Raw genomic sequence first — 15,192 nt, forward strand, 5'->3', positions numbered from 1 at the left:
GGCAAAAGGTAAGGAGATTTAATTCAATAGGCGCAAAACGAAAGGGAAAGTCTACTCATGATATTGCCAAAATTGTAAGAACTAAATAAAGAAACGAGAGCAAAGAAGCAACAGAAAATCAGTGCTAGCTATTTACTAGACAGAAGCTACTATCAGTAGCAAGCAAAATCCAACATGTCTCGCAAAGTCAGTCAGCTGATTCTGAACACCACTTTTCCTACAATTATTAGGAAGGTTTCTTGCATGGTTTCTGTTATTATTAACCAATGGGATTCAACACAATGTTTACAGATTCCTACTAACAAGCAGTTTTGGTTACAGTTCTCAAATTTCACCTTTAACACATGTGATCTGTGTTACTATCTAGTTTAGTAGTTCAGGTTAAGGAGACATTTCTGAACTAGCAGCCAAATCCTGATCACATAATCTAAGTTGAAAATCCAGGGCAACGCTAGGTATTGCTGCAAGACCTGAGATGCCATTCCTTATGAGACCAAGATCTTGCTTCTCCATTCTACTGGTTCAAGTACATGTTAATGATCATGGAGCACCTTTCAAAGAGGAAGAATGGGTTCTCCTATAATACCTGTCAACATTCATCTCTCAGCTAATGCCCTGAGAAAGCTGGTTAATTAGTCATTCATCCCATTTTTCATTTCAGGATGTGTGCAAAATGGCTACCATGTTTGCCTACTTGACAACAGTTACTGCATTTCAAAATAATTAATCCTATGTAAAACACTTTGGGATGCTTCTGAGAGATGTACTAAAGTGGTATGTAGATATGAACCTTTTTTTTTTACACAGGAGGAATTGGTATAATCTCAGATGTTGGGAATCCCGCACATTCTTTAACTCTATGAGAAGCGCAATTTCAAGGCCATGGATTCCATTATATATGAGACAGTCACAGAAAGCAAAGAAACAACAGCCGGTAAAAGAGATCAGACACAGCCAGAAACTGAGAGACTGCTGTGAAGAAGGGAAGGTGCTATATTAATTTAACAGAATATGCCAGTGAAGAATGAGATGGAGAGCTCTGCTTGGTACCTGCTGGTTGCTGCTTGAAATAGATATAAATGGAATAATTATCAGGCATATGTGAAAATAATTAAGAGTACAAGTTTGAAAAGAGCAATAATTGCTGTTCCAATAACTTACATGAAATTGCATTTAATATACCTTTTAGGATACATTAATTGTTAACATACATTTAGTAAGTTAAATTTAGGTCTCTATATTTAATCTTTTAAAAAGCATGTGTCGTATGGAGTTATATATGATCCATTAATACCAGAATTAGTGGACTTGAATAATGTAACAACTTATACATGCTACTTAACAAAGCTAGAAATACATTCCATATATAGCTCATCTTTGTGCCCATGCCATTACCTTACCTGCAATGTAGACCGTCCTGAAGTATTTTGACTCTGTAAAGTTCTGGCTAAAATGAGAATCAGCCCAGCAGACGGATACCAGAGCAAGTAACAGCAGAGAAGTCATCATTGTAGCTGCAGAAATTCACTTCACTGTGGGAAAAACTAAAGGAATTTGGGTAATTGAATAAATGAGCAGAGATTTCAGCAGCTGCAAATTGTCTTGAACACACTGCAGTCAAATACACAGAGCAATAATTATGCTAATCCACAGTGGAATTTGAATGGACAGATACAATATGAAGATTGGAATGTGAACTGTTATTACATTAAAATCTAATTTTTCTAACATCAGCAATTTTGTAGCAACATTGACACATACATTACTGAGAACAAAAAACAGATTAAGTACAGCTTCAAATACAGTTTCTACATTATTTAAGAAAGACATTCAGGCTGTAGAGAGAAGTAAAAACTGTTCTGCTTCTAGTATTAGTTTGGGATAGCACATACAATATTTACAATGACATTTTGTTCTTATTCTGTTTTAATTTTGGTATAATACAGCTAGGGTGAGAAGAATGAACACAAAAAGTATCAGAAAACAACTCAACACTGCAATCAGAAATGTGCTCAGAACTGCAGAAAACCCTTTGCAGTGTTTTACTTTTATCCTCCAAATAAAACTGAAACATGAGAATAAAACTCAAGAAATCAACTCACCATTTTAAACATAGGCATCACTTGAAGTAGCAATAGAAGGTAATGTAGAAACTAGGTTAGAGTGGACAGTGCTAGCACTGCAGTCACACGGATTGATTTTTCATTCATTTCTAACGTATAATGCTGACGCAGAAACTCAGTGTGCCAGGTAGTGTGTCCGCAGTCAGCAAAGCTGCATGCAGCAGAATGGCAGAACCAGGCTGGGAACGGTCATTAGAATTGAGCTAACTGCCTTCACGAAAAGATAATGACACATAAAAATAGATTCTGAATGCTGCATTGCAACTAATTGAACTGCATAAAGTGTGGCAAATTCTATTTTACAAACATATTCATATCTAATTCTTAAATATCAGTTATGGGTTATTTTCCCTGTACCTGTCAATGTTATTTTCCACCATGGAATGATGTGGAATAACTTGCAAACATCCCAGCATGTACTGCAATTCATAAGGGGACTGAAGGTATTACTAAAACCGATTATCCTTCCCTGCATTCACATTACAAGAGTACAGTGCACTAATAAAAGAGATCCTAAAATGTCATCATCAAGGAAATTTATGTTATTGTGCACATGAAAGCAGTCAAATAATAGTGCATAATTTTGAATTTTAAAAATAAATTTTAGCTATTTTTATAGTAATATAAGGGGTGGATTTCCTCACACCAAAAAAAGACAATTTGCTCCTGTCTTTGGCCTGGAGAGGTATTTATATGATCATCAATCTACGGCCAATTTTAGCCTGACAGGAAAGCCAGAGCTGTTTACCCACTCAGGCCAATATCAAAATGGCAGTTGACTCCTGATGACATCATCGGGATCCAGTGTGCATATTTAAAGAAGGACGTTTTTAGGTGGATGTTCTTGGTGCCTGTAATTTAAAATTTCAGTCAGTGGGATTGTGGCAGGAGGACAGCCACTAACTCTCCTGCTCCGTTTTAACTGTGCCCCATGTCCTGGCCCAGTTTCTGTCAAGCAGAGGGAAGTAGAAATTCACCCAAGTAACCCAGAATGCATTATTAGCATAAAAATAAGAAACTCAGAGATGCAGCACATTGTACTATACGTTACCGAGATCAATAAACTCTCAGTAAGAGGTTCATAAGAAGGGCCACAAAGCACGTGAGAACTTGGTGAAAGCATTTTACTAAAGTAAATTGGATGGAAATGGCCTCAGCCTGAATTTCCTGCCAGAAATATAGTCAGAATTGGTAAGGGTGAGAAAATTCACCTGTCTTGAGATAAGGAGGTAGGATAATGAGCTCAGGATAACTAGTGACATGCTTATCAATAAACAATTTGGCCATCTGCAAGTTTGTGGGAACTACCACATTTCTGGGGGTCTTGTTCACGAACACTTGTCACCAACAATGAATTATTAAGGACAGTGTGCGTGACTAGAGGTCGAGAAAGATCTTGAGCTTTCCTTCACAATTTATAGAGAAAGCCGAGATTGAAAAGATTGACAAAGGTTATGTCTTTACTGAGGGAAAAATGGGTAATTGCATTTATTGCAAGTCTACCACTCGGAGACATTGGTCGGAATTTTTCGTAACTAGAGGCCCTGTCCACCAGCCGAAAAGTTGGTGGTGGGCCTGGGGAGCCAGACCGAGATTTTCCACTCCCCAGGCCTTTAATTGGTCTTGGACGGGACTTTCACCACCCCCCACCCCCTGCCCCGAGGCAGGAAGTCCCGCCTAATGGAGCTGCTGGCCAATCAGCAGGCCAGATGAAAGATGGCCCCAGAACTAAGGTAAGTTTTAGGGCCTCACTGGGGACAATTGGTTGGCCCCTGGTGAGGCGGGGGGTTGTGGGGGGCGAGGGGAGTGTTGTGTGTTGGGGGAGGCTGGGGCTTCGGGGGCAGCCCTCTGTGGAGCATAGGGTGCCTGATCAGAAGGGCCCCTCACCAGCCCGCAAGAAGGCCGCCTGGTTCCACCAGGCAGGCCTTTTGAAGCTTCTGCCCTCTGGCCGGCAAGGGTAAAATACCTGTGGCAGCAGGCAGGGGCCTTTAAGTGCCAGTTAATTGGCCACTTAAGAACCATGATTGGCATGGGGCAGGTGGGCCGTTTCTCGCTGCTGCTGCCCCATGTCAAAATGCAGTGGGGATGGGAGGGCGTCAGGAATGGCCTCCCCCCACATCCCACTTAATTTTACGCCCCCCCCCCACCTCCGCCACCAGCCAGCTCATTTGGGCATAAAATTCCAGCCATTGTGCGTGATATCAAGAAACAACTGAAGGCACTGGATACCTCAAAAGCTATGGGCCCTGACAATATTCCAACAATAGTACTGAAGACCTGTGCTCTAGAACTTGCCGCGCCCCTAGCCAAGCTATTCCAGTACAGCTACAACACTGGCATCTACCCTGCAATGTGGAAAATTGCCCAGGTACACAAAAAGCAGGACAAGTCCAACCCGGCCAATTACCGCCCCATCAGCCTACTCTCAATCATCAGTAAAGTGATGGAAGGTGTCATCAATAGTGCCATCAAGCGGCACTTGCTTAGCAATAACCTGCTCAGTGACGCTCAGTTTGGGTTCCGCCAGGGCCACTCAGCTCCTGACCTCATCACAGCCTTGGTTCAAACATGGACAAAAGAGCTGAACTCAAGAGGTGAGGTGAGAGTGACTGCCCTTGACATCAAGGCAGCATTTGACCGAGTATGACATCAAAGAGCCCGAGCAAAACTGAGATCAATGGGAATCAAGGGGAAAACCCTCCGCTGGCTGGAGTCATACCTAGCACAAAGGAAGATGGTTGTGGTTGTTGGAGGTCAATCATCTGAGCTCCAGGACATCACTGCAGGAGTTCCTCAGGGTAGTGTCCTAGGCCCAACCATCTTTAGCTGCTTCATCAATGACCTTCCTTCAATCATAAGGTCAGAAGTGGGGATGTTCGCTGATGATTGCACAATGTTCAGCACCATTCGTGACTCCTCAGATACTGAAGCAGTCCGTGTAGAAATGCAGCAAGACCTGGACAATATCCAGGCTTGGGCTGATAAGTGGCAAGTAACACTCACGCCACACAAGTGCCAGGCTATGACCATCTTCAACAAGAGAGAATCTAACCATCTCCCCTTGACATTCAACAGCATTACAATCGCTGAATCCCCCACTATCAACATCCTAGGGGCTACCATTGACCAGAAACTGAACTGGAGTAGCCATATAAATACCGTGGCTACAAGAGCAGGTCAGAGGCTAGGAATCCTGAGGCGAGTAACTCACCTCCTGACTCCCCAAAGCCTGTCCACCATCTACAAGGCACAAGTCAGGAGTGTGATGGAAAACGCTCCACTTGCCTGGATGGGTGCAGCTCCAACAACACTCAAGAAGCTCGACACCATCCAGGACAAAGCAGCCCGCTTGATTGGCACCCCATCTGCAAACATTCACTCCCTCCACCACCAACGCACAGTGGCAGCAGTGTGTACCATCTACAAGATGCACTGCAGCAATGCACCAAGGCTCCTTATACAGCACCTTCCAAACCCGCGACCTCTACCAACTAGAAGGACAAGGGCAGCAAATACATGGGAACTCCACCACCTGCAAGTTCCCCTCCAAGCCACACACCATCCTGACTTGGAACTATATCGCCGTTCCTTCACTGTCGCTGGGTCAAAATCCTGGAACTCCCTTCCTAACAGCATTGTGGGTATACCTACCCCACATGGACTGCAGCGGTTCAAGAAGGCAGCTCACCACCACCTTCTCAAGGGCAATTAGGGATAGGCAATAAATGCTGGCCTGGCCAGTGACGCCTACATCCCATGAATGAATAAAAAAAAAAGGTTTGTTCGAACACAATAAATGTTTTTCCCCTCTGAAATCGAGGGTAGTTGTTTAAAATAGCATTAATCAATAGAATTCCAATCAGGGTATGTATAATAGTAACTGAATTATTAAGAGTATTAGCACAGAGCAAATCTAAAGGCATTTTAATTAAAATTAATATTTTATGCAAGGTACTAACTTGACTATTAAAAAAAGGAAAAGGGATTTATTTTTCTTAGACCATGGATGGGCAGCTGAGACCTGTTGCTTGCAATTCCTGTGCCATGTGGGAGCTTCAGGACACTTCATGTGTCTGGAGGACCACATGTGTAGGAAGTCTTCAGCTGCTTGAGCTTGAGCTTAGGATTTTTGAGCTTGAGGGGCAGCTGGTGTCACTGCAGAGCTTCAGGGAGGATGAGAGTTTCCTGGATTGTACGTTCTCGGAGGTGGTCACCCCACAGGCAATGAGAGTTCAGGGTAATTGATGGGTGGCCATCTGAAGTGTAGGAAGAGGCAGGAAGTGCAGGTGTCTTCGGGTTGTGAGCCACTCTCAAACTGGTACTCAGCTTTGGAGACTGCTGGGAGTGCTGTCCAAACCATGGCACCAGTGGACAAAGGACTGCAGAGGAGGGAACAGCAAAGAGTAGCAATGCAGTCGTTACTGGTGATTCCATTGTTTGGAGGACAGACAAGCATTTCTGTAACCGTCATCGTGAGTGCTGCATGGTGTGTTGCCAGGGTAAAGGATATCATGGAGAGGGTGCATATTATTCTGCAGGGGGAAGGGAGCGAGCCAGAAATTTTGATTACATTGGCACCAACGATACAGAGAGGACCGATATTGAGGTCCAATGTCAGATTTTCAGGAGCCAGGGAGGAAATTAAAAAGTAGGATTTCGAAAGCTGCAATCTCTGGAATACTCACAGTACTATGCACTAGCGAGAGCAGAAATTGGAAGGTAGGGAGGATCAATACGTGGCTTGAAGCATGGTGCAGGAGAGAGGGCTGCAGATTCTTGGTTATTGGGACCAGTTCTGGGGCAGGAGGCACCTATTCAAAAGAGACAGGTTGCACCTCAACAGGACTGTGACCAATGTCCTGCCAGGAGGTTCATAAATATGTTTGGTGAGGGTTTAAACTAAATTGGCAGGGGGATGGGCACCAGCATATAGAAGTAGAAAAGATGAAAAAGGTGCATAAAGGAGTGAGAGTGTTAGATAATATTAAAGAAGGAAGTAGTACCATATTAGATGGGAGCAGACTAAGAAGGACATTGAGGAATACATTGACAGGTTTACAATGCATGTATGTAAATGCACTAAGTTTGGTGAGCTACAAGCACAAATAGTCTTGTGGGAATATGATGCAGCGGCAATAATGGAAATGTAGCTTAAAAATGGGGAGGACTGGGCACTTAATATTCAAAGATACAAAGTGTTCAGAAAAGATAGGAAGCAAAAAAAGGAGATGGGGTGGCAGTACTGATTAGGGAAGACATTGTAGTGTTGGAAAGGGAGGATGTCCTTGAGGAGTGTAGATGAACAGAGAGATCTTGGTGTCCAGGTGCATAAATCCCTGAAGGTTGCTACCCAGGTTAATAGGGCTGTTAAGAAGGCATATGGTGTGTTAGCTTTTATTAGTAGGGGGATCGAGTTTCGGAGCCACGAGGTCATGCTGCAGCTGTACAAAACTCTGGTGAGACCGCACCTGGAGTATTGCGTGCAGTTCTGGTCACCGCATTATAGAAAGGATGTGGAAGCTATGGAAAGGGTGCAGAGGAGATTTACTAGGATGTTGCCTGGTATGGAGGGAAGGTCTTATGAGGAAAGGCTGAGGGACTTGAGGTTATTTTCGTTGGCGAGAAGGAGGAGGAGAGGTGACTTAATAGAGACATATAAGATAATCAGAGGGTTGGATAGGGTGGATAGTGAGAGTCTTTTTCCTCGGATGGTGATGGCAAACACAAGGGGACATAGCTTTAAGTTGAGGGGTGATAGATATAGGACAGATGTCAGAGGTAGTTTCTTTACTCAGAGAGTAGTAGGGGCGTGGAACGCCCTGCCTGCAACAGTAGTAGACTCGCCAACTTTAAGGGCATTTAAGTGGTCATTGGATAGACATATGGATGAAAATGGAATAGTGTAGGTCAGATGGTTTCACAGGTCGGCGCAACATCGAGGGCCGAAGGGCCTGTACTGCGCTGTAATGTTCTAATTCTAAAAAAGACAGTTGAGAAGCAAAATGGGGATGATCATGCTACTGGTGGTATTCTATAGGCCTCCAAATAGTGAGGGAGAGATAGAGGAGCAAATCTGCAGGGAAATCACAGAGATGTGCAAGAGGTATAGAGTGGTGATATTGGGGGACTTTAATTACCCAAATAGCAATTGGGATAATGTTGGAGCGAAGGAAAAGGAGGGGATGAAATTTCTGAAATGTGTTCAGGACACATTCCTTGACCAGTATGTTCTCAGTCTAACTGGGAAGGAGGAAGTGCTGGATCTGGTGCTGGGGAATGAGGTTGGCCAAGTGGACCAAGTATCTGTGGGGGAGCACATGGGTAAGAGTTATCATTTTATCATAAGTTTAGATTAGTAATGGAGAAGAGCAAGGGGCAATCTAAAGTAGAACTTCTAAATTGGAAGAGGGCTAAATTCAATGGGATGAGAGGGGATCTAGCCAGGGTAAAATGGAACAAAAGATTGACAGCAAAATCTGTAACAGAGGAATGGGTGATCTTAAAAGAGGAAATGTTTCAGGTACAGGTTAAGTACATTCCAACAAGGGCAAAAGGTAGGGGAACCGAAGCCAGGGCTCCTTGGATGATGAGAGAAATAGAAAATATCATGCAACGACAGAAGATGGTGTATGATGCAAATCAGGCAAATTCTTCAAGTGAAAACCAGGCCAAAAACAATAAGTTGAAAGGGAAAGTGAAGAGGAAAATACAACTGGCAAAGAGAGAATATGAGGATGGAGTTGGCAGTTAACATAAAAAGGTACCCATAAATCTTCTACCAGCATGTAAATAGTAAACAGGTAGCAAGAGGTGGGATGGGGCCTATTCGAGACAAAGAGGGTGATATATGCTCAGAGCACAGGGCAAGGCTAGAATAGTTAATAAGTACTTTGTATCGATGTTTACTAAGGAAGAGGATGCTGACAAAATATTGGTAGAAGCGGAGATGATAGAGGTAATGGATGAGATGAAAATTGATGGGCAGGATGTACTGGAAAGGCTGGCTATGTTTGGAGTGGTTAAGTCGATTGTTCCGGATGGCTTGCATCCCAGGGCCGGAATTTTACAGCCCCACTGCAGGAGCGGGCTGGAGGCAGGGAGGTTGTAAAATTGAGTGGGAGGCGGGGGTGCCGTCGCTGTCGCCATCCCGCCCTTGCTGCAATTTTGCGAGGAGCAGCGGTGGCAAGAAACAGCCCGCCCGCCCCAGGCCAATTAAGGCCCTTAAGTGTCCAATTAACTGCCACTTAAGGGCCTCCTCCTGCCACCGCTGGTATTTTACCATTGGTGGGTGGGTGAATCAGGAACCCCAGGAGACCGCCCATTAAAACCTAGCGGCCTCCTTGCATGCTGGGGCGGGGTGGGGGGGGGTGGGGGTTGCTGGCCTCCTGTTCGGGCACCCTGTGCCCAAGGAGGGATCCCCCACGGCCCAAGCACCCCCACTGAAATACATTCCCCCCATCCCAACCGAGCCCCCCCCCCTGCCCATTCTCCCCGGCGAGGCCCCACAAACGTACCTTTTTTCCAGGGCTGGTGTCCCTCTTGCTCCACTCCCTGGCTGCAGTCCCAGCAGTGGCCACTGCTCCCGATGGCGCTGCAGGGACTGAGAACTGCCAGCCCTCTGATTGGTTGGAAGCTCTTACAGGCGGGAATTCCTGCCTCAGAAGGGCGGAAGTCCCGCGCAAGGCCAATTAAGGGCCTGGGTCAAGTAATATCATAACATAGTTCCTAGCCCAGCAGAGGCGGACTTGCCCTCAACTTTTTAGTCGCTGGGCGGGGTCTCCTGCCCAACACAAAATTCCAGCTGAGGTTGCTAAAGCAGTGGGTCTGGATCTTCCCCAGATATAGTGGAGTTGCCAGGGGATTGGAGAGTGGCAAATGTGACACCCTTATTCAAGAAAGGGTGTAAGGGCATTCCTAGTAACTACAGTTTAAGATCTGTGGTGGGTAAAGTTTTAGAAACAACAATCAGGGAAAAAATCAACAAGCACTTAGAGAAGTTTGAATTAATTAAGGACAGCCAGCATGGGTTTGTAAAAGGCAGATTGTGTTTGACGAATCTAATTGACTTTTTTAATGAAGTAACAGAGAAGGCTGATGGAGGGAAAGCAATGCATGTTCTCCAAATGGATTTTAAGAAAGCCTTTGACAAAGTTCCCAGAAAAAGCTGGTTATCAAAATTGAGGCTCATGGAATAGGAGGGTCAATGTCAGCATTGATAAAAAATTGGCTTAAGGATGGAAAACAGTAAGTTGTGGTAAATAAAAACAAGAAATGCTGGAACCACTCAGCAGGTCTGGCAGCATCTGTGGAAAGAGAAGCAGAGTTAACGTTTCGGGTCAGTGACCCTTCATCCGATGAAGGGTCACTGACCCGAAACGTTAACTCTGCTTCTCTTTCCACAGATGCTGCCAGACCTGCTGAGTGGTTCCAGCATTTCTTGTTTTTATTTCAGATTTCCAGCATCTGCAGTATTTTGTATTTCTATAAGTTGTGGTAAATGGTTGTTTTTCAGACTGGAGGGGCGTGGACAATGGTATTCCCCAAGGTTCAGTGCTCGGATCACTGCTTCTTTTGATGTACATAAATGACTTGGATATTGGAATGCAGAGTAAAATTTCAAAATTTGCTGATGATACCAAACTAGGAAGTGTGGCAGACAGTGAGGGTGAGACCAATTACCTGCAACAGGACATAGATAGGCCAGCAAAATAGACAGACAAGTGGCATATGGAATTTAAATTTTTTTTATTCGTTAGTGGGATGTGGGTATCGCTGGCTAGGACAGCATTTATTGCCCAACCCTCATTGCCTTTGAACTGAACTGAGTGGCTTGTTAGGCCATTTTCAATGGATATTTAAGAGTCAATGCAGAGAAATGTCACATGATGCATTTTGGCAAAAGGGATAAGGAAAGGCAATATAGACTATATGGCACAGTTCTAAAGAGCGTACAGGGACAGAGGGGCCTGGGGGTGCATATGCATAGATCATTAAAGGTGACAAGACATAGTCAGGGAGTAATTAGCAAAGCATATGGGATCTTCGGCTTCATAAATAGAGATATTGAGTACAAAAGCAGCAAAGTTATGCTGAATCTTTATAAAGCTCTGGTTCGGCCACAACTAGAGTATTGTGTCCAGTTCTGGTCACCACACTTCAGGAAGGATGTGAGGGTCCTTGAGAGGGTGCAGAGGAAATGTACCAGATTGGTTCCAGCGATGAGGGATTTTAGCTATAAGGTTAGGTTGGAGAAGCTGGAGGTTTTCTCCTTGGAGCAAAGGAGATTGAGGGGAGATTTGATAGAGGTGTACAAAATTTTGACATGTTTGGATAGTATGATGGAAACCACACCTGCCAAATGGAAACATATTAATTTCGTCATATGGAACACTGTTTGAACACTTACTGGACATCGAAAATAACTTGTTTAAAAAGATCACAGAGCAGTGGCTGAAAACATGGCTGCACATTTGCATTCTGAGAGACAGTTGCAGAGAGAGACAATGGAAGTACTCCCTGACTCAATTAGCCAGATGGGTTTTGTCAATAGTGATGATCAAAAGACATTGAGAGTCATTATCTGTGTAAGAGCCAGCATTCCACTGCCCCCTCCTTGTGTGTATGGTAGGCTTTGAAGAATCAACAAACCTCACAGGCGATGCTGTCTTAAACAATGAGCTAGTCATATGACTAACCTGCTGGCCAACCTGGGAATTGATTGAATTGTGCTCACAGTAAAGTTGAGGCAGACTGCATTTTGAAGACCAAAGAGAAGCAAGGTCTTTCTCTCTCTCTGTATCTCTCTCACGCAAAGTTCTAGGGACCCACAGAAGTAACTTAAGCCTCAAGACAGAAGAGCCTGCACCTTCTGGTACCAGCAAAACAAGTTTGAAAGTGTGCACTGTATGCACCCAACAAGAACTGAAAGACTTAACTTCAATCAAAGACTTTACATCCAACCTAAAACCAGTAACTGAATTCCATGTACTACTTCAAACCCTTTAATTCTTTCTCCTCCTCCATATCTATTTACATCCAGCAGAATTTCTCACCCACAGCTGTTACAAAAATTTCTAAATTCACTTGTAACAGCCCTTCAAAACACTCCCACAGGGGATGCTGAGACCAAGTGGGCCCACATCAGAGACGCCATCTATGAGTCAGCTTTGACCACCTACGGCAAAAGTGCGAAGAGAAATGCAGACTGGTTTCAACCTCATAATGAAGAGCTGGAACCTGTCATAGCCGCTAAGCGCATTGCACTTTTGAACTACAAGAAAGCCCCCAGCGATTTAACATCCGCAGCACTTAAAGCAGCCAGAAGTACTGCACAAAGAACAGCTAGGCGTTGCGCAAACGACTACTGGCAACACCTATGCAGCCATATTCAGCTGGCCTCAGACACCGGAAACATCAGAGGAATGTATAATGGCATGAAGAGAGCTCTTGGGCCAACCATCAAGAAGATCACCCCCCTCAAATCTAAATCGGGGGACATAATCACTGACCAACGCAAACAGATGGACCGCTGGGTTGAGCACTACCTAGAACTGTACTCCAGGGAGAATGCTGTCACTGAGACTGCCCTCAATGCAGCCCAGCCTCTACCAGTCATGGATGAGCTGGACATACAGCCAACCAAATCGGAACTCAGTGATGCCATTGATTCCCTAGCCAGCGGAAAAGCCCCTGGGAAGGACAGCATTACCCCTGAAATAATCAAGAGTGCCAAGCCTGCTATACTCTCAGCACTACATGAACTGCTATGCCTGTGCTGGGACGAGGGAGCAGTACCCCAGGACATGCGCGATGCCAACATCATCACCCTCTATAAAAACAAAGGTGACCGCGGTGACTGCAACAACTACCGTGGAATCTCCCTGCTCAGCATAGTGGGGAAAGTCTTTGCTCGAGTCGCTCTGAACAGGCTCCAGAAGCTGGCCGAGCGCGTCTACCCTGAGGCACAGTGTGGCTTTCGTGCAGAGAGATCGACTATTGACATGCTGTTCTCCCTTCGTCAGATACAGGAGAAATGCCGTGAACAACAGATGCCCCTCTACATTGCTTTCATTGATCTCACCAAAGCCTTTGACCTCGTCAGCAGACGTGGTCTCTTCAGACTACTAGAAAAGATCGGATGTCCACCAAAGCTACTAAGTATCATCACCTCATTCCATGACAATATGAAAGGCACAATTCAACATGGTGGCTCCTCATCAGAGCCCTTTCCTATCCTGAGTGGTGTGAAACAGGGCTGTGTTCTCGCACCCACACTTTTTGGGATTTTCTTCTCCCTGCTGCTTTCACATGCGTTCAAATCCTCTGAAGAAGGAATTTTCCTCCACACAAGATCAGGGGGCAGGTTGTTCAACCTTGCCCGTCTAAGAGCGAAGTCCAAAGTACGGAAAGTCCTCATCAGAGAACTCCTCTTTGCTGACGATGCTGCTTTAACATCTCACACTGAAGAATGCCTGCAGAGTCTCATCGACAGTTTTGCGTCTGCCTGCAATGAATTTGGCCTAACCATCAGCCTCAAGAAAACGAACATCATGGGGCAGGATGTCAGAAATGCTCCATCCATCAATATTGGCGACCACGCTCTGGAAGTGGTTCAAGAGTTCACCTACCTAGGCTCAACTATCACCAGTAACCTGTCTCTAGATGCAGAAATCAACAAGCGCATGGGTAAGGCTTCCACTGCTATGTTCAGACTGGCCAAGAGAGTGTGGGAAAATGGCGCACTGACACGGAACACAAAAGTCCGAGTGTATCAGGCCTGTGTCCTCAGTACCTTGCTCTACGGCAGCGAGGCCTGGACAACGTATGCCAGCCAAGAGCGACATCTCAATTCATTCCATCTTCGCTGCCTTCGGAGAATACTTGGCATCAGGTGGCAGGACTATATCTCCAACACAGAAGTCCTTGAAGCGGCCAACATCCCCAGCTTATACACACTACTGAGTCAGCGGCGCTTGAGATGGCTTGGCCATGTGAGCCGCATGGAAGATGGCAGGATCCCCAAAGACACATTGTACAGCGAGCTCGCCACTGGTATCAGACCCACCGGCCGTCCATGTCTCCGTTATAAAGACGTCTGCAAACGCGACATGAAATCGTGTGACATTGATCACAAGTCGTGGGAGTCAGTTGCCAGCATTCGCCAGAGCTGGCGGGCAGCCATAAAGACAGGGCTAAATTGTGGCGAGTCGAAGAGACTTAGTAGTTGGCAGGAAAAAGGACAGAGGCGCAAGGGGAGAGCCAACTGTGCAACAGCCCCAACAAACAAATTTCTCTGCAGCACCTGTGGAAGAGCCTGTCACTCCAGAATTGGCCTTTATAGCCACTCCAGGCACTGCTTCACAAACCACTGACCACTTCCAGGCGCGTATCCATTGTCTCTCGAGATAAGGAGGCCCAAAAGAAAAGAAGAGAGATATCTATTTGTGTGTGCGTTTATCGCGTATGCATGCTAGCATGGTTGTGTTGCGTATTTTTAGTAGTTTTAACTGAGGTAGAGTTTTAAGGTTAATAAACTTACACCTTTCTTGTTTAAACCTGAGAAAGCCTATTTGATTCCTTTACAATTACAATTACAGAGCAGTGAGCAAGGACTCACTGAGGAGAAGCTAAAATAACACTGCGTTTTAAAAGTTAAATCCCGTTACGGCCAAACCAGGAAAAGGCCGAGAGGGGAGCCCTAGACCCCTTCCTCACCTGATCATAACAATAGGCTAGACAAAGAAAAGCTATTCCATTTTGTTACTGGTACAAGGACTAGGGGACATGGATTGAAGGTTTTGGGCAAGAGATACAGGGGTGATGTGAGGAAGAATTTTTTTACACATCAAGTGGTAATGACTTGGAACTTGCTCCCTATGAGAATGATGGAAGCGGAGACGCTGAATGATTTCAAAAGGAAATTGGATGGGCACTTGAGGGAAATAAACTTAGAGGGCTACAGGGATAGAGATGGGGAATGGTACTGATTGGATTGCGCTGCAGCGAGCTGGCATGGACTTGATGGGCTTAATGGTCTCCTTCTGTGCTGTTATAACTCTTATGACTCAAT

General features: G+C 45.1%; 1 protein-coding gene across 1 annotated transcript in view; it reads right to left on the reverse strand.

The window, feature by feature from the left end:
- Nucleotides 1–15,192, reverse strand: part of LOC137368680 (hyaluronan and proteoglycan link protein 1-like) — a 143,524-nt gene that overhangs the window by 74,950 nt on the left and 53,382 nt on the right. Inside the window, exon 2 of the mRNA XM_068028828.1 lies at nt 1,401–1,544. Coding sequence (XP_067884929.1) covers nt 1,401–1,509 — 109 coding nt within the window. The 5' untranslated portion in view covers nt 1,510–1,544. The remainder of the gene's footprint in view (nt 1–1,400; nt 1,545–15,192) is intronic.

Source organism: Heterodontus francisci, chromosome 4, assembly GCF_036365525.1.
Source record: "Heterodontus francisci isolate sHetFra1 chromosome 4, sHetFra1.hap1, whole genome shotgun sequence".
NCBI classification, from domain to species: Eukaryota; Metazoa; Chordata; class Chondrichthyes; order Heterodontiformes; family Heterodontidae; genus Heterodontus; species Heterodontus francisci.